At 35.7% G+C, this 18,693-nt stretch overlaps 1 protein-coding gene across 6 annotated transcripts in view; it reads left to right on the forward strand.

The window, feature by feature from the left end:
• RALYL (RALY RNA binding protein like) overlaps positions 1-18,693 on the forward strand; it is a 389,580-nt gene that overhangs the window by 264,909 nt on the left and 105,978 nt on the right. The window contains exon 1 of one of the 6 annotated variants that reach the window (XM_071737861.1): positions 8,827-8,959. The exons of 4 other annotated variants lie outside the window; for them this stretch is intronic. In XM_071737861.1, the coding sequence (XP_071593962.1) occupies positions 8,923-8,959 (37 nt within the window). In that variant the 5' untranslated portion in view covers positions 8,827-8,922. Of the gene's footprint in view, positions 1-8,826; positions 8,960-18,693 lie in introns of those variants that run through there. One more of the 6 variants, XM_071737863.1, reaches the window with a different exon arrangement.

Consider the following 18,693-nt stretch of genomic DNA (forward strand, 5'->3'; position numbering starts at 1 on the left):
TGTTAAAGGTCTTATTCTCCCTCTCAAGCCAGCCATTACACAGATTGATTATGACTGAAATTGTCTTGAGTCCTACACAATGAGAAAGAAAGATCCCATACAATGAGAAAAGCAAGTGGAATGTTTTCAGCTTTCCCTTGATTGTTGTTATAAAAGCTTAAGTCTGAAATGAAACGTTGAAGCAGCAACTGTTCATTGGCTGGATCATAAAGCATCATCAGTTTGTACTGCTGGGAGCCCTGAATTGACATTTTAAGTGCCTCATTTGTTCACAAGGCATTCTTTCTCAGTCTCTCCATGTTCTGTTTTGTACACCGAGTGAGGCAAGGTTCACTAGAGTGAAAAACTGAAAATGCATTTTGAATTTGTTTTAATGCTTTTTTCAATAACATACGAAAACCTTAAAATAGGCTTTCATGGTGCAATGGTGATGATAGCAAGCAGTTTCTTTGAATGGTTATGTCTGAAAAAACTGAGGTGTTGAAGTACTTCTGAGCACTTAAACAGAATCAAGAGTCATGAATTTGAGGTGTACTTTTGCAGTATTTTTGGGTTACACAAGAATGGATTCTGTGCTGAAGGTTTGTCCTGTTACATTTTGAATGCTGAAGTGTTTCATCAGGGTGATAATTAATATGAACATGAAAAGGAAAACAGGGCATCATTGAATTGCACACCATTCTAATCAAATTGAAATACATATAATCGTTTGTAGAATATGACACAGAGGATGTAATTCCCATTAAAAACAATCCTCTTTATTGAAGTGGAATGATTTTGTTACTTAAGCAGAATCAAGAGAGATTGATAGAAAAATCTCTCTCAAAAACTCCATCAATATTCAGTACTTTGTTAGGACTGAATATATTAATGTATGAAATGTATGAACATTTTTTATTAAATCCACAGCTGAGCACTTGCTAGTCTATTAAAGGCTTAAATAGCTTTTAATTCAGCAATGATGCTTTTGCTCCACACTTGGTATTTTTCCATCCAACTGTCTTAAGCATCCTCTACAGTCTACCAGATATGTGGTGATGGAAACTGGTGCCTGCTAAAGACATTATGATTTATTTCAGATTTAACAAAAACAACTAAGGAAAAGGTTCTATTACTTAATGACTTCCTGAGAAGTTTCCACTAGGAATAAGAAAATATCCAGCTGGATAAAAACTATAATATTTGAAATGCTAATTCTAGACTCATGAGCCAGGCTAATGAAATTCTCAAAGGACTATTATCTAGCACAGGTAAAAAATGTTACTGTCAAACTAATAGCCTTTCTTCTGCAATTTTGTATTAAATGAATATATTTCCAAGTGCAGGACTGTGTTTGTGTTACATTTAGGAAAATCCGTGAACTCTAACTTTAGTATGTCATTCAAAACATTAAAGATCATGGTCATTAAAAGGATTACTGCAAGGTGAAATATCAGCAAGTTTTTCTACTAATACAGTCAACAGACTAAATTACTAAGAAATAGTTTTATGATCATCATTTGCATTCTTGATTATATTAATAAATTCTTAAGAAAATAAATTTTTGAGAGGAATCTTGGTTTATATTTAGTAAAAAGTTTTGAACACAAAACTTAATGCCTTTTAGTGGAAGGAAGGTATGTTTTAGTCCCATACTCAGAGAAATTGGAAGCAGAACATCTCTTAATAACACCCCAATTGTTAAACAAATGTTTAGAAATAGTGTGAAAATAACTAAGCATAGATGCTGGGTAGTGGCAGGCTCATCAAGATGAAATACAGACAATAAAAACTTCTGGTTAACTTAGCAACCAAAGCAGAACAGAAGAGAACCTATCAGGGCTGATAAAACCTGGCTAAAATTCAATTCAAGATGAGATGGAAAGTATCCAGGACTTAGAAAAACAAAACATAACATAAAATTCCTCAAAACTAAAAGGAAATGAGACAACAAGCTTGTCAAGAAGTGAGATGGATTAGGAAAGAAGCTGGTCTAAGATAGGAGGGACAGACTTGGATTTACACAGTGTGTAAAGCAAAGGACAGGAGTAAGAATGCATTTCACTGAGTTTGATTTGCCATTTTTCCACTTGCCAAAGGAGGTGTTTTTCCACTGTAGAATTTATCACACAGAATATCTAATTCTGAGCTTGAAGTTTAACTGGTTTTTTTCAGACATTTCAGAGAGGAATATCTTATTATACTTGCTTCAAAATAATAGTTAAATGTTCCTCAGATGAAGAAACAGAAATGTTTATGTTGTCACTACCAGTCTAAGGGGACCTGTACTTACTGTGCTCAGAATTTATTTTGAGAAAAGGAAGAGATATTAGGAATTTATAATTGCATTATTCAGTTTGGAACTGGGAAAAGAATTGAATTAGCCAAGTTTCAATTATGGGCTATATGAGACTCTGTGACTAATGAAGAGGGAGTTGGATCTGGAAAAGAAGTATCAAAACTCTCTGGTGTCCCTGTCAATCTTTGGAACAGGGAAGAAAGTTGCAGAATGGCTTTTTTAAAAACCATTATTCTTGATTGCAAAGTGGAAGTTTCAGACTTCCAGCATAACCATGTATTCCAGCTCCTTTGAACCTTGCAGGAGTTATCCAAATGTAACTGAGGATACAGTGGTATTGTGAAGTGTTTTTATAATGTGTTTATGTTCTTGAGTTAGTAGGTCAGTGTCTGTAGCTGGAAATATGCAAAAAAGGATTCAGCCACAGGTGATCTCATTTGTTCTCAGATGGAGAAGGCACTTCATCATCAAGAGCAAAATTTGATCTGACAGGATTCCCTCAAAGTAGGCACTGGACCTTAGATGCCTCAGACTCTTTGGTGTAAATTGTCCCCATGTCATACTATTGTTCCCCTAGGAATCTCCATCAATATTAGGTTGAAGGACAAAATTAGACCAAATCTTGGCTAGTGGTGGACCTTATGATGATTTCAATTTTATCTGGACACACAGGAAGAAATTACAAGATTTCATCCTAACCATGTCCTAGGGAGGCTCCTCTGAGATCATAGAATCATAGAACTATTTCACTTGGAAGGGACCTTAAAGATCATCCAGTTCCAACAGCCCTGCAGGGATATATCTAACTTGTTCTAAAATCTCCCAGTGATACAGAGTTTTAGTACTTATTAGGTGATGTAGAGCTGCCTATAAAAAAGATAGTTTCCAAACATCTAATTTAAATTTCTGTTCCTACAGTCTTTGTCCATGACTCTTCTAACCTCCACAGACAAAGCAAATGGCTTACTCACTAACTCTTCCATCCTTTTTTTGTTTGGTTGGCTGTTGGGTTTTTTTTGCTTTTTTTTTTTTTTTATTTTTCCTTTTGTGTGTGTGTGTCAGCCTTTCATGTATTTAAGGACTACTATGAAGTACCTCTTCTCAGTTTCTAATTTTTTAGTTCCTTGAATTTCCTGACTTTACTAACAGATAAAGATTTTACTTTCAGACCTACAGATCTTGATTGTAACCTTACAATTGTAGGAAATGACACCATAAGCTCTGGAAATTCTTGGTCCCAGTAAAATACCCAAATGTTTTTCTAATGATCCTGTAATGAACCTGAGAAAGAAGATAGCAGGCTTTTTTTTATAGCTCTGTGATCATATTGTGACATTATTAAAAAGAGCTTAGTCTAAAGAGCAAAGCATGACAATGAACTCCTTAAAGATTAAAGATAACTACCACTACCTGACATCCTAAAGAGTACCTCACCAGCTTGCTTGTAGATCCCTTTTAGGTACTGGAACACCAAAATGAGGTGTTCTCTGAGTCTTCTCTTCTCTAGACTTAATAACCCAATCTGTCTCAGTCAATCTTCATAGGAGAGGTGCTCCAAGCCCTCTGATCATCATTGTGGCCCTTCTCTGGACACGTTCCAGCACGTCCTTATCTTTCTTGTAATAGGGTCTCCCGAAACTGGATGTAGTAGTCCAGGTGGGACCTCATGAGAGTGGAGTAGAGGGGGAGAATCACCTCCCTTGACCTGCTCTTCTTGATACAGCCCAGGACACAATTGGCTTTTCTGACTGCAGATGTACACAGACATATCATGTTCATCTTCTCATCCACCAGCCCTCCCAAGCCCTTTTCCTCTAAAGCCAGATACTGCTCAGCCTATGTTGGTGCTTGGGATTGCCTCGACCCAGATGCAGAACCTTGCACTTGGTCCTGTTGAACTTCATGAGGTTAGCATGAGCCTGCTTCTCCAGCCTGTCAAGGTCCCTCTGGGTGGCATCCCTTCCCTCCAGTGTGTCAGCCACACCACACAGCTTGGTGCCATCAGCAGACTTGCTGAGGGTGTACTCAGTGCCACCATCCATGTTGCCAACAAAGATATAAAACAGGGCTGGTCCTGGTACTGATACTTGAGGGAATCTGCTTATCACTGGCCTCAATGTGGACCCATTTACAGACATTAAGACAGTTCTTTGTCCATGGAGCTGTCCATCCATCAAACCCGTATTTTACCGGGTTGAAGACCAGGATATTTTATCCATATAATTTTAATCAACAAAATCAGCAGTGGTTTGGGTACTAACAACTTGTGACTTCTTTGAAGGTATACATCTTACTGTTTTCTCTTTCCCTACAATTCCTTCTGCAGTCAATCATAGTTCTGCAACAAGTAGGATTTTTTCTCCTTCCCTCACTCTGAATTTCAGTGGTTCTTTATAGAGGTTCTCTTCTCTGCATGTGTCCCTCAACTCATGCAGAGTCAAGGCCTGAGATCTAAGATTGGGACCACTTTGAAACAACGACCTTAAGTATGAAAAAGCCAGAGAATGAGGACAGTTATCAGAGAGAGGGCAAATAAAAAACTCTTTGGGATGGGTTCTGTTACCTGAGTATTTGCCTGAGTATGAGCCATTGGCTCATACCTGAGTATGAGCCATTTAAGATGTATTTGGATTCAGCAGAGTGATCAAGAAGGTTATACATTTTCATACAGGTCTTGTGCCATAGTTTATGACACTCTGTGGATGTCTCAGGTGCCATCAATCAACAAAGCATTGGTAAACAGCAAAGTTTATACAGTTGAATTGAGACTTTTAGTCTATGGGTAACATTTCAATAAAATTTTCCTTTTTAGGCACTCTCATCAGTCTTTATTTCTGGTCTGCTTCAGAACTGCTGGCCAGGTTTGTCATCTCTTGATAAGCATGTATGAAATTCTGACTTACTGTTATAAGTAAAAAATTTGCTCTTTCTTATTATGCTTGTCACAGCATTTTCAGTATTTCAGTGGTGTTAGATTTGGCCAATATTTTAAGCTCTGTCCTTATTTCATCATAAAAGGAATAAGTTATCATAAACCTGCCTTACTAGATAAATGGCATTTCTTGGTAGAGCGAATTTTATTTATCTAATGTAGCACCATGTTAAAAACATTATTAGCTGATGTTTGTCCAAATTTTTACCAGGTGCACACATGTCAAGTGAATAATTTTAATGCATCAGTTGTATTAAGGAGTGTTTCTTACTTGGAAAAGGTTAAATATTGATCCCTGTATATATAATTTATTTCAGGAAGAAAATTAATCTATATTCATAGATCTAATATTTTCTTTGTTGACATCTTGAAAAGAACCATAGTGGTAGCCTTAGAATGGCAGTATCTAAGAAGACTCTTTGGTTTGCATTGAATTAGACTCTGAGAGACAGAACATACTTTAAGCCTCCCCCACCTTCCTTTTTTTGTCTAAAATCTGCTCATCAAAAACAAGATCATAGATACAGCCCAGACTAAGTGTTTATTGATGACTAATAAATGACATTCAAGTAAGAAGTTATATTTGTACAATATCTGTATTTTCTGTTCCCAGGAAACAGTTTGTGAAATTTATTATTACTCCTTATTGAAACCTGTAGAGTGGAGAGGAGAGAAAGGTGAGAGATAGTATGGAATGTGCAGATGTGGCCATTATTAGTTCTTCTACCAATAACAACAATGAACTGACAAAATTAATTCCAAAAGTATGTTTTAAAAAATATTTCAAACTTTTGTAATCATTTAAGAGTGTATATCTTTGTAGAAAAATTATATGCTTTATGTGGCTAGGTGATTTTTATTGCTGAAATATTCCATTCATGTGGAAGTTGACTTCGATAGCCCCTAACAGCAAACAGTAACACACAGAAACAAGAGGCTACCCACTCAAAGTTAGAGAGCAATTCTTTTGCAATATTTTTATATGGATACGCCTAGAATAATTCACCAAAGAGTGTATTTACCTTGTTTTTAGCAAATGTATTTCACTCTGCTGAAGAAATAATCAGAGTTGCAATTAATACAAAGCAAAGCCAAGCCAATAAAGAATGTGTTTTCAGGGATTATTGTTTTAAAATAGCTTAATTCATATCCCATGAAATTTCCATTTAGTTCTTGGTATTATTATCATTTAATCACCAAGATATTTCCATACAAATACATTGCTGTAATAGAATAATGCACAAAAAAATGACGGCCAAATATATGCGTTGTTGCACGTACTATGTGTAATATTATGTGGAGAGAGAGTAATAAACGTCTTGGTCAAACACAAGATAATAATGAATGAAAAATTAGCCCTTCATGATAAGGAAAAGGATAAAGTTCCATAGTGAAGACCTAATGTGGGCTGAGGAAAAAGATTGAGGACATCTTACTAAATCAGTTAGTTACGGAAGGAAAAATCAAATTGAATAATAGACATCAGAGCCTTCAGGTAGAAGTAGGAAAAGAGCAAGAAAAAAGAACAAAGATTCCTAATCAAATTGAATAATAGACATCAGAGCCTTCAGGTAGAAGTAGGAAAAGAGCAAGAAAAAAGAACAAAGATTCCTACACAAAGCAATAAATCTAAAGGGAGACCACAGATGTCTGGTCTGAGTGAGATCACAGAGCTGGCTCTGCTGGAAATTAACTCACAGAAAAAAAAATAAACCAGGAAAACTGTGAAAATTTCCTCCATGCATATAAATTTTTTGCAAAAATACTGACTTCAGTAGATATAAACTGCAATGCTGTTTGAGTACATGGCATGTAGGGTCTTTCTATACAGTACAGACATTTGGTCCACTGCTATGTTTAGCAGTGACTTATCCAATTTTTTCCCTTCTTGTCACTCTTGATGGGCTTTGCAATTTCCCACCTTTCTGCTGACATCCGCAATAGAGATGATATGATTTCAGCTGTGGCATTTGGAGACAATTGTAGTTGAAATACTAAAGAGATCTAAAAAATAAATCCATTGCCTTCGCTTTCTTCAGGCTGCACTTTATCCTCAGCTATGCTGATAGAAATCTAAAGCAAATGAAAATGTATGTGGTCAGATTTTGACAGAAGGAGGAAAAGTAGATGAGCAGAGCCAATATGAAGTTTTCATTTCAGCAGCTAGAGGTGTGCCAGTGTGAGGATATGTGAATACTGAAGAAGTGAAAGGAAAATGAAACTATTCACAAAGTGAATAATGGTTAGACAGGACTTATATATAAACAAAAACCTGAGAGGGAAAAAAAGATGCAAAAAGTATCATTTTAGGTAGTCGGTCATAAAAGTCATGGCCTTTTGTTGTTGTTGTTTTAATTTAATTTTTTTTTTTTAAGAAAATAACTAAGTTAATGTTTTTAGCTAACAGAGACTGCAAACTGTTCCTGTCTTTGAAAAGTATTGGATTTTATTTTCTGAAATGTGAAAGACCCTTAAGCTAACAGATACTTCTTTTTCTTTGTTTCAATGTAAGCTACAGATATTAACTTTAGATTTCTCTCAATAGTATAGGGAGATGTTAAGATTATGATGATGAGTTTTCAAGATAGTCCAGTCATAATATATATTTTATCATTATTTCACTCTCTAATCCGTTGACACTTCTCATTGGTGATATCTGGGATCAAGACCTCAAAACATAAAGGGCACCTCAAAACATGACTTTCTTAAACCATTAAGAAATACTTTTGCAGAATTTTACTAAAGGCAGATTTATTGTTGAATAAACTGGAATTTCCACCTCTTTACAGCTCAATAGCTTCCACTAGTCTTTTTTCTTGAATGTTGTCATACCTTTCATTCCCCCAACACGTCAACAATTTCTTCCCCTTTCTCCTGGTCCCTTTAGGAAGACGTCTGGATTCTTTGAAATAGTGGCATACATGTATGTGGAAGATCACACAATGCTGCCACTTTTTTTCCCCATGACCTTGTGATTCAGGAGATTAGTGGGCAATGAAGTAGTTATAAAAATGAGTAATCAATTGAATGCTGCTTAAATACATTTCCCCAAACTGATTCATTGAAAGTTAATGAAGAAGTAAACACAGGCATGAAAAAAATAATTGCATTTTTTATGTTATCTACTGAATAACCTATTCATAAGCTCAGACATCCAGCCAGGATTTCATTGATCAACATCTGTTGATTTGTTTTTAATTGCAATTTTACTTGAAAATTTAACCCAAAATATTTTCATGTCCTTACATGCATAATTCTAAGACTCTACCCTCACCAAAAAAAAAAAAAAAAAAAAAAAAAAAAAAAAAAGGTAGGTTTTTATTAGTTTATGAGGTTCTTTATGCAATTTTGGTCATATCAGGGCTTTTTTAAAGGAATCTGCATGTCACACTACTGAATAGCACATTACCCCACCTAGTCTGGTTATATGATTTTATGTGCCTGCTGGATTTTATTAGCTGGTATCAAACACATTAGAAAAGGCATAAAAATATATAAACTCGATCTCTGAGCTTTGTAACAGAGAAAATAGTTAGAGCCAGTAGCATCTCCCCTGGATTTTAGGAGAATGGTACTACCCTGCCTTTCTCTGAGAGATTGCTGGTTACCTTCTGTCAGTGAGCGACTGTCTCACTGCAAAGCAGAAGCACGATCTCCTCTCTTTTGTCTGTGTTCAAGGCAATTACTTCTTAGAAAGTGGAATTTCTTCAGAATGACTATGTACAAGAGCAAACGCAGAAACCAAAGATGTAAGTAAATTGTGAAGTTTTTTTAATGTTATTACAGAGCAGGGAAAATAAATCTCCAGTTTCATTGAAAACAGTGTTTTCGTGGTTAAATAATATCAAGGAAGCAGGAACAGTATCCCCTATGAGTTTTCCCACTCTATCTGTATGTTAAGTGCATGAAAGAGCTATATATTAAAAAAAAAAAATCTCACTTGTTACTATGGAAACCCTCAGTAAGTGATTGCTTTATAATATCAACAAAGAAATAGAGATCAAATAGAAGTTCCGTTCAGAACAGCCTCTTTTATACAGGGTTTAATGACAGGCTGGCTGTAGCCTTTGACTTGATAGAGTTGACATGCTTTCACTTGGTGGAGTATTTTATGTGGTTCCCTTTAGGGAGACAGTGATACAGGAACTTTGAGGGCAGTTATTTAATTTCCCTTCATCACAACTTTCAAAAGAATTAACTAATTTGCTTAAACAACAGAAAGAAAAACTGTGAAGGGAGGGAAGCGTGCATGTGTCTCAGTTGTGTATTTAATCCATTCTAGCCCTGGACATTCACTGGCTTCTGAATGCATGAGTTTAAAGCCAGGCACCTGTTTGACTTTTTAAATTGCTGTGACATCAGCCAGAGGAATATCAGTACCAATATTGTCTCCTCCAGAATATCACGGAAGGGTGACTGAGGCAGGCAAAAATTAAGTGCTTTGGGTCAGGTCACGAAGCATGTGTTACAGTAAGAAAATCGAGCAAGAAACCAAGTTATAAATGGAGAGCATGTATGAGGCTGAGGAAAGAGACCTTCCTCTGAGAAAACTGTCATGTGAGGACTGTGTATTTTCAGGGACAGAGCAGGAAGGAAGAAATATCAATTCAAAATAAGATAAGTTTGGATCTTATTTGGACAGGAGCATTGTTATTTTTCAGAGCTGAAGGAATATAGTCAGTTCTATCACCAATCTCAGCTTCTACAGATCGCCTTCAGTTTTTCTTGCCCAAAACAAATGGATTGCTACATGTAGAAAGTTGGCAGGACAGATCACTGCTAAAATCTCTGCAACAGAAATCAATCAGCCGATTCATATTTAAATAATATTAATTACCATAAATATTGTGCCCATAGCTGCAGAGAATGAAAATTATTTATATACAGGCAGATTATAATTAATCTAGTTTCTTTTAACATACTAATTACTCTCACTGTTATTATGTAAACCTGGAGCTCTTTCTGTGAGCAGCTGTATTCATGCATTCTCTCCTGTTCAAGCCCGGGCGTTCTGCACTATAACTGAATTTGTGACTGGGAAGTTGAATTTTTCATTTTTTTGTAGCAGGGATATAGTCATTCATGAAAACTGCAGGAGATGCTTTTAAGAATTATTTATGAAGAGAACCTGTTTTCTTCCCCTTTCCCCTCCACGCTGCTGACCCCAAGGAAAACCTTTGGTTTAGCAAGAGAAAAATAAAAAATAAAAATAAAAAATAAATTTAAAAAATTAAGAATCAAATATTGTAATTAGACAGGTGGCTGTGACAATGTCTTTTTGGTTTTAAAACTGCCTCTAATTTTAACATCCCAGTCAATAAAATATCTCTGTACAACTATCTCTGCTATATACCATTAATGCTTCTTTAATACCTCTCAGCTAATTAGCAACCGCAAAAGTCTTAACAGACAAAACAATTCTGAGTAATGCTCCTATTCAGATCATTCAAAGGCTTTTTAAGGAGTAGATTTCATCTAAGCAATTGCTAGTCTGAAATACAAGGGATAATGGTAGCAGCTGTGATAAAACAGTTGACAAGTACTACATTTTCTGCTCATTACATTTAACACACATTCTATTTCAAACTTGAAGGCATTTTTGGTGGCTCTTAATAAACAATAATAAAAGATATTTAGTATATAATTTCCAGTATATGTAGAGCAAACCTATCTCTTCACTAGCTCTCACTAAAACACTTGAACAGGGGGCATAAAACAAAACTGAGCTTTGTGACTTTTTCTTATTCAGTGAAGTTTTCCTTCTGGATTTGGTACACTACGAACAGTATTACAAGCATTGCTTTCCTAACCCATTTTTTTCTTTAATGCTTGCAGAAGGATATAAGGCCACTTTGTACTTAGTTTAAAACAAATTAGATTTTTTTTTTTTTTAATAAATCTACTTATTTGTCTATACAAATGAGATAAAAGTTCCCCCTATATTTTCTGTCATTTGCAGCACCATACATGAATCTTCTAAGTTCAAAATTAAAAGTAGTGTTTCAATTTCATTGTACCTTTGGTTTTGTTTTTATTCAAAGCAGAAATTAAATAATTAACATGTTTTATTTGTTTCATACATGATTGTAACTGAAGAGAATTAAAAAGAAATGCCCCAGTAAATTAAGTAGCTTTCATCACTAAATAAACAAGATTCAGATTAAGCCTATTTCTGTCTGAGTGTTCATGTGTACCTACCTACACAGATACACAGTCTCCATGCTTACATGTGTCTGCACACCCAGATTTAGAGCAAGTTTTATCCTTAATTCAGGGCATTATCTGGTTGAATGCCTGGACTGTCATTTCATTGCATGGACCTAGTGGCTGAGTGAAGGGAAACAATCATAACAAATGCATTCTTATAAACTTTGAAAACATAGTAAATCTGTGGTAAAGGTTTACTGAAATAGAAGGTTTTAATCTTAAACTGACCTGATCTGGGGCTGCAGCTGCTGAGGAGGATGGTCATGGAAAGCCAAAGAGTAGATGCAGTGCACATGGGCATCTTCGCCACCAAGAGGCAGTCATTCACATCTTCTAGAGATGCCATGCACTCAAGCCTCCTCTCATGAAGCAGGTATGAGGCACCCATTTTTCATTGGATATTTCTTGTAGACTCCACTGCCACAGGAATCAAAACAGGCAACCTTACTTGAAGACAATAACATTGGGGAAAAAAATTACCTATTAAGTTACTCTTAAGAAATTCACATTATAGTTACTATTTATTCACAGTTAGTGTAGCATCACAACTTAAATCAGACACCTTGTGTATGAGAAGAATGAAAGATGATGATTATGCTTCAGTCTAACACTGTAGAATTTAGCTTGAAAGAAATGTAAGAGGAGAGAGAGAGAGAGAGAGAGAGAGAGTAACAGCCAGTGTGGCAGGCAGCCGTATTTTGAGACAGGAGTGGGGCAGCATTGAGGAGATGGCAGAGTGATGCTTGAAGTGGAAAGGCTGGGTGGCTGGGTGTTTTTTAACTTTTAAACTTTACCACTAATTGTCAAATGGATTATGATTCTTTGCCCTCAACCCCCAATATTGTTTGTGCAGTCTTACGTTTTCCTGCTCATGAAGTGTTGTAGGAAGTAACATGTTCATTTATTAAAGAGATAAATAAGTGGTAATACAATGACAGTAAATTATTTTTCAAATATTATGCAGGTAGTTGCTGCAATGTAGAAGGTATGTGGCTGTCACAGAAGGTCATAATACTTTTGTCTTAAACTAGTGCAGTATTTAGAGATGTGCTGCCCCCCAGGTGTTACCTAATGTGCGTTTTTCAAGTATCTTTATCTTGCCAAAGAGATATTTTTTTTAATACTGATGAAATACGATGAGAAGTTCTGGAAAATTCCAGAATTTTGTCCTATCAACATTCTTTGATCTATTGCATTGTCTGCTATATTTTCTTTTATTGAAAAGAAAATTGCCATCTCTTCATCATGGATTTATTGTTCTCATCTTTTTTCACCTTTACAGATAGAATAACCACTTTCAACCTTAAAAAGTAGACCTGGCATCTGCTGAGCCCTTTTATATTGTGGTTTGATCAGCCCATGATTACTTCCATCTTTTGGTCTCTCAGGGCAATAAAGAGCACCCAGTAGTGAGGCTTCTGCTACTTGAAGAAAATAGCAACCTTTAATACAGTGTGTGTGCTAGGAGTTAAAGTGACTGGAAAAACAAATCTCATTGGGGAAAACAAGTGTAGTTACTGACCCAGATACATATAAGAAAACTCTGCCTCTCTCTTTAAAACATCAGAGATCCAGACAACAAGGGAATATCTCTACAGCATGCTATAGAGACAGCTTTTTTCATGTAAAGCTCTCCTAGAATAGCCCCAGGATATTCCTATAGCTGCATACTTTTGAGGAAGTAGAGTTCAGCACAATCAAGTGTATCAGTAATAAGGCTGAGCAACAAAACAATCATGACCTGCAGGAGTACAAATGTCATTGAATATTCATATCACATGAGTAACATCTATGTACAAAAAAAAGAAAAAAAATTAAAAAAATATTGTTACTCAAAAAGTCAAAGGCTTCAGGGATAGAAGCACTCTTCTCATAGTTTTGAAGGGAATTCATTGTGACCTGAGAAGGCTGATATGTTTGGAATTATTCACTTCCCAATGCTACTAAACAGTAAAAATTGAGACATGTGTCCCCTAGTGGAGCATGAGGGGTAAATAAGCTAGAAATTTTTCTGGGACACTTCCTTAAGAGTCTGTGTAGACTTGTAAAGCAGGCATGATTTTTCTACTTCTAGACTGTACAAGCAAATCAAAAGTATTCCAAGATAACTGTTTCAAAAGACATCTTTTGAGAGATTAATAGTCTAACCAAAAGCTTTATGCACATCCTACATTATGCTCTCTACTGCTTAGTGGAAGTCTGCCTCAAGAAGAACAGAAGCTTTGTCCCTGTAAAATACTGGGATGAAATATGAAAAGTGAGGAGGAAAGCTTGAGTAATCAAGAACTCACAATCTATGTTGATAAAGGGAGACAAAGACACAAACAGTGCAAGAACATTGAGAAGTGATTTCTAAAAAACTGTCTGATAGCAGAACACATGAAATGCAAGTGGAGAATACAAGAAATCCATCCAGTCATTTAAGTTTTATGAAGAAGAAAGTTAGGGAAGAAAAAACCTTAATAACTGCTTTGACTTCATAAAAAAGTCTGTAGTTTTAATGTGGGAGAGTTCTTTATTTTGCATAAATTGGTAGAATAGAGGACAATAAACAACGATTCAACAAAGTGAATAATTGGAAAGCAAGTGAATTCTCATAAAAATGCATCAGCTATTGTTAAGGATCATTAAAATGGAATTATTAAAAGGATGAACATATGCAAATTGTGTAATTTGGATTATGTGATTTGAAGTGTATTAGGGGAATTAGCAAATGGATGTACTACACTACTGAAAGCTTTTATCTAGAAGGTCATTGAAAATGAAGGAACCAGAAATATGAATACAACACCATTTTTCCCACATGCATAGAGTTCCAGCTCTGAGCCCAGATCAAGCTGGCAGCAAATGCTGCCATGTTCATCAATTACACAATTTCTCACTAGTGAAAATGCATTTACTCTGTGTTGGTCAGTCTTCTACAATGAATCAAAACTTACATGTTCTGAGACTGCCCTCCAGTAATAACCTCAGATCTTGAAAAAAAAAAATTAAAAGAAAAGTTTATTAAAGTAACAATCAACAGGCTGGAGATAATCATAGTCTAAAGAAATCTAAATAGCCAGTTTGGGATCTTATACTGAGCAGCAGAAGTCCATTTATTATGACCTATACTTATATGACTGCAGGCTAAACTACAAATTTTCTGAGTGTAACCAGTTACAGAGAGAAATTACTAAAAGTAAATGCCATTTCTCCTCTCTATCACCTAGATTTTGAATCCAGATTGCTCATCTGTTTTTAAAAATCTCTTTTAAACATGGGCTATCAACCTGAGGACAAATTACCTATTCAAACTGTACAGTACATATGCAATTTATAAAGAGTATTACTGTCTTAAAACCTGTCTTAAAACCTCTAAAGCCTATAAAATTATGGAAATCTTGAAGGGACTCCAGAGTTCTTGTATCAAAATCTCTGTATGCTGCTGTAGCAGTGCCATCTACCTGTCTACTCAGAAAAAGAAGAACCTTTGAGGGATTCAAATCAGTGAGAATTTGTGGTCACAAGGGAAAATCTGGTGCTGCAGATTAAACCAGTGACAACACCAAGCATAGTAGATGTGCATTGTCACCCTCACAAGCAAAAATAACAAAGTTTAAAAATACCTTTGAAATCTCTCCAATTATTCTCCAAAGTCTGATAAACAATTCCGTGGATATTTACTTGTGAAGCATCAGTCAAGAGCTAAATGCTACATAAAGTCCACCATGTTATTTTGGCATTCTTTAAATTTGAGATTCTTTAGAAGTAAAATCTAGAAATACTTCTGGATTTTCCTTTGGAGACATTCTCACTTGGCCCTCCATCCACAGCCCAGAGGGGACAGAGAGCTCAGGCACATTGAATCCAATTTCTATCTATGGAACGTTCAGGATCATATTTTTAATTTCAAAGAGTAAATATTTTGGCATTAAGATTCTGTTTTCCTCTCTTCTACCTCACTTCTTCTGTGTTTTGGTTTTTTTAGTTATTAATGTGTTAAAAATAGGCTGAGATGTCAGAATGCTGTGGACTCTGGTTACAGATTCTTTTGCCCCTGTTTAAAACTAAGGTAGCATATATTCCTGACTGTCCTATGGAGAAGTGATCTCTACAAACTGTTCTTGTTTTTTTATTCTCAAACTACCCACAAAATAAATTCTGCCTAGGGCTGCCTTTTTTTTTTTCAATAAATAAATAATGAATACATATAGTATATAAGACTTCGTTTTGACCCCTGTGATGTTTAAATTTTAAAATTTTCTTAGAAAATCACTCGACTAAAATTCTTTAAATAGAACACTCTGTTCTCCAGATTGCTGATATCTGTCTTACTAATACCTTCCAAAGGCATTCTACTGCTGGTTTTGGTTGGCCTCCAGGTTTATAGAATCATAGAATCATAGAATTGGCTGGGTTGGAAGGGACCTCAGAGATCATCAAGTCCAACCCTTCACCCACCGCTGCTGTTGCTAGACTATGCCACTAAGTGCCTCATCCAGTCTCTTTTTAAATATCTCCAGGGACGGAGAGTCCACCACTTCACTGGGCAGCCCATTCCAATGCTTGATCACCCTCTCTGTAAAGAAATTCTTTCTAATATCTAACCTAAACTTCCCCTGGCACAACTTAAGACCATTCCCTCTTGTCTTTTTGAAAGTCGTCTGGGAAAAGAGACCAACCCCCACTTGGCTCCAACCTCCTTTTAGGGAGTTGTAGAGAGTGATGAGGTCTCCCCTGAGCTGCCTCTTCTTCAGGCTGAACAGCCCCAGCTCCCTCAGCCTCTCTTCATAGGGTCTGTGCTCGAGTCCCTTCACCAGCCTGGTTGCCCTCCTTTGGACCTGCTCCAGGACCTCAATATCCTTCCTGAACTGAGGGGCCCAGAACTGGACACAGTACTCGAGGTGTGGCCTCACCAACGCTGAGTACAGGGGCAAAAAACTGAATCTAAGTGTGACCTTATAACCTGGTTTTAATATTTTCATTCAAATATTATTTCCTTATGACTTACTGAAGGTTTTGCACAGCTATTTTCAACACTTTTTTTTGCTATGCTTTTTTTTTTGTTTTTGTTTTACTGCACGGCAACATATGCTATCAGTGCAGAACTAAAACCTACTGCTCAGTAGTCTTATTTATTATTATCTTTTATGAAGATAATTTTATTTTTAAACTTACAGTCTATCACTTTTAAAAAACAAATAAACTAGGAAGAGTATCGTAGGCTTAGTAGGGGAGTACCTTCCTGCTTGCACCCAGTGGCTAAACTAAATGCCACAGAAAATCTCAGCAATTTAATTAGCATTGGACGCTTGTGAAATGAGATGATGTCCTGAGAAACAGAAACATAGATTGTGATTCCATTCCTGATGCACTCAGTACTGATTTTTTTGGCTTTCACACAGGGTATAATTTTATACCTTCCACTGAAATACATTTAAAAGATGCATTCATACCAGTATGGAGCTATCTCTAGCCCTTTTTTACCTTATTCTGATATTCCCTGAAATTAAACTAGTTTTCAAGAATTAAGATCTGTTTGTCTACAAATTCCTTTCATGAGAACAGAACATTTGTCAAGATTTTCCCCATTATCCTTACATTCCTTCTGGCCCTCAGTGATCAGCTTTCTAGAATGAACACTCCATAGAGTCACAGACCCCAGTAATATATATTTTTGATATATAAATTATCCATGATGTACCACACATGCTGCATTGCACTTGGCAGTGATCAGCTGATGCATGTGCCAGAAGCAGGAAAGAAAATGGTTTTTTGAAAGCATGTTGATCAGTGAGCAGTTAGAGGCATGCAATGGGTGGATAGAATGCCATGGATAGCCTTGTGTACCAGTTTGAGGGTAATTGTGCACACACACAATAATGTGTAATTTTCATAAAATCTGGGATAAAAACCCATCTGAGCTTGTTTGCAGAAATTACTGTATATTTTACATATGTTCCTGATATTTCATGAGAATTTTTAGTAAATCTTGATTACTGCAGGCAAACTGTTGTAAACACTCATGTTCAAAATGAGCCTACTTAGGTTCCTTTTGATCTCTGTCAAAAAGAAAATATTTTCCTGCTATTCGAACTATTCCTGCTATTTTTTTTATACTCAACCGAAAATACATAGAAAATAAGTTATTTCTAGTCTGCAGATGTATGAATATTAATGTGATTTCATGAAAAATCCTCTATATGTGAAAATAATCCCATCAGTGAATAAATAACAAATCTTTTTTCCCAAAATAAGATTGTGATAGTAATGGTAGCAAGATTTTGAAAATAAATACAAAATCTTTTATATTCCCTCTTATAATAAGTTGGATTTTTGCTTTGACCAGAGTCCTTTTAAAAAATGAGGAAGACCATAGTTGACTGCTGATTGAATTTGCACACTGTAAATGTTTCTGTGATCACCATGAAATCTGATTTCCTTCTTTCTTTTCATAAAAATATATTACCATGCATTTTCACATCTTTTCATTATTTTTGCCTGAATATGTCTGTATGCTCAGAATGCTTAGTTGAATTCACTTCTCCAGATATGTAAATAGCCAAAAGTGCTATTAATTGATATTGGAGAACACATCTACACATCAGTTTTAAGTCTAATTCTACAGAATGTACTGTACATCTTTAAAAAGTAAAAATAAAAAACATTTACCATAGAATTACCTATATTTTACTATACAGTTAGCAATTCTACAGATCTACAGATCTTGGTAGCTCAAATAAGCAACTTGGAACATGTAAAATATCTAGAAAAAAAAATTTCAAAAAGAAGTTGTAAGTATACAACCTTAAGTGTAGCTAAATGGGGAAAAAATAAAAATCATGCATGGAACTTGCTTACAATTTTTGCAGAGATTTATATTTCCCTTGTGCAACAGTTCCTCCCAGAAGCTTAAAACCCAGGAACGTGATGAACAAGTGCTGCATGTTGAAAATTTAAAATTAAAGGGAAGAGACTGATATATATATAATTTCCCATTATAACTTATTTCTGACTCATTTAAGGCAGTTAAAAAACAAAGACATTTTGTGCATATGTATGTGTGCAGTGTGTATGACATGTAAATTATATGCACTACCCATGTCTGTCTGGAGAATACAGGACATGCACAAGAATAAAAGGGAAAAAAGCCCATTGACAACTTGCCAGCTACTCTCTGGTGAAGGTCAGTTCTAGCAAGCAGATTTTCAACAGCATTTTGTGCCTTCGAACATCTCCTCCAGGTGTTCGTTTTGTTTTATTGATTACTTTTATATGAATCTAATGTTTTGGT

This window comes from Heliangelus exortis, chromosome 2 (genome assembly GCF_036169615.1).
Source record: "Heliangelus exortis chromosome 2, bHelExo1.hap1, whole genome shotgun sequence".
NCBI lineage: Eukaryota > Metazoa > Chordata > Aves > Apodiformes > Trochilidae > Heliangelus > Heliangelus exortis.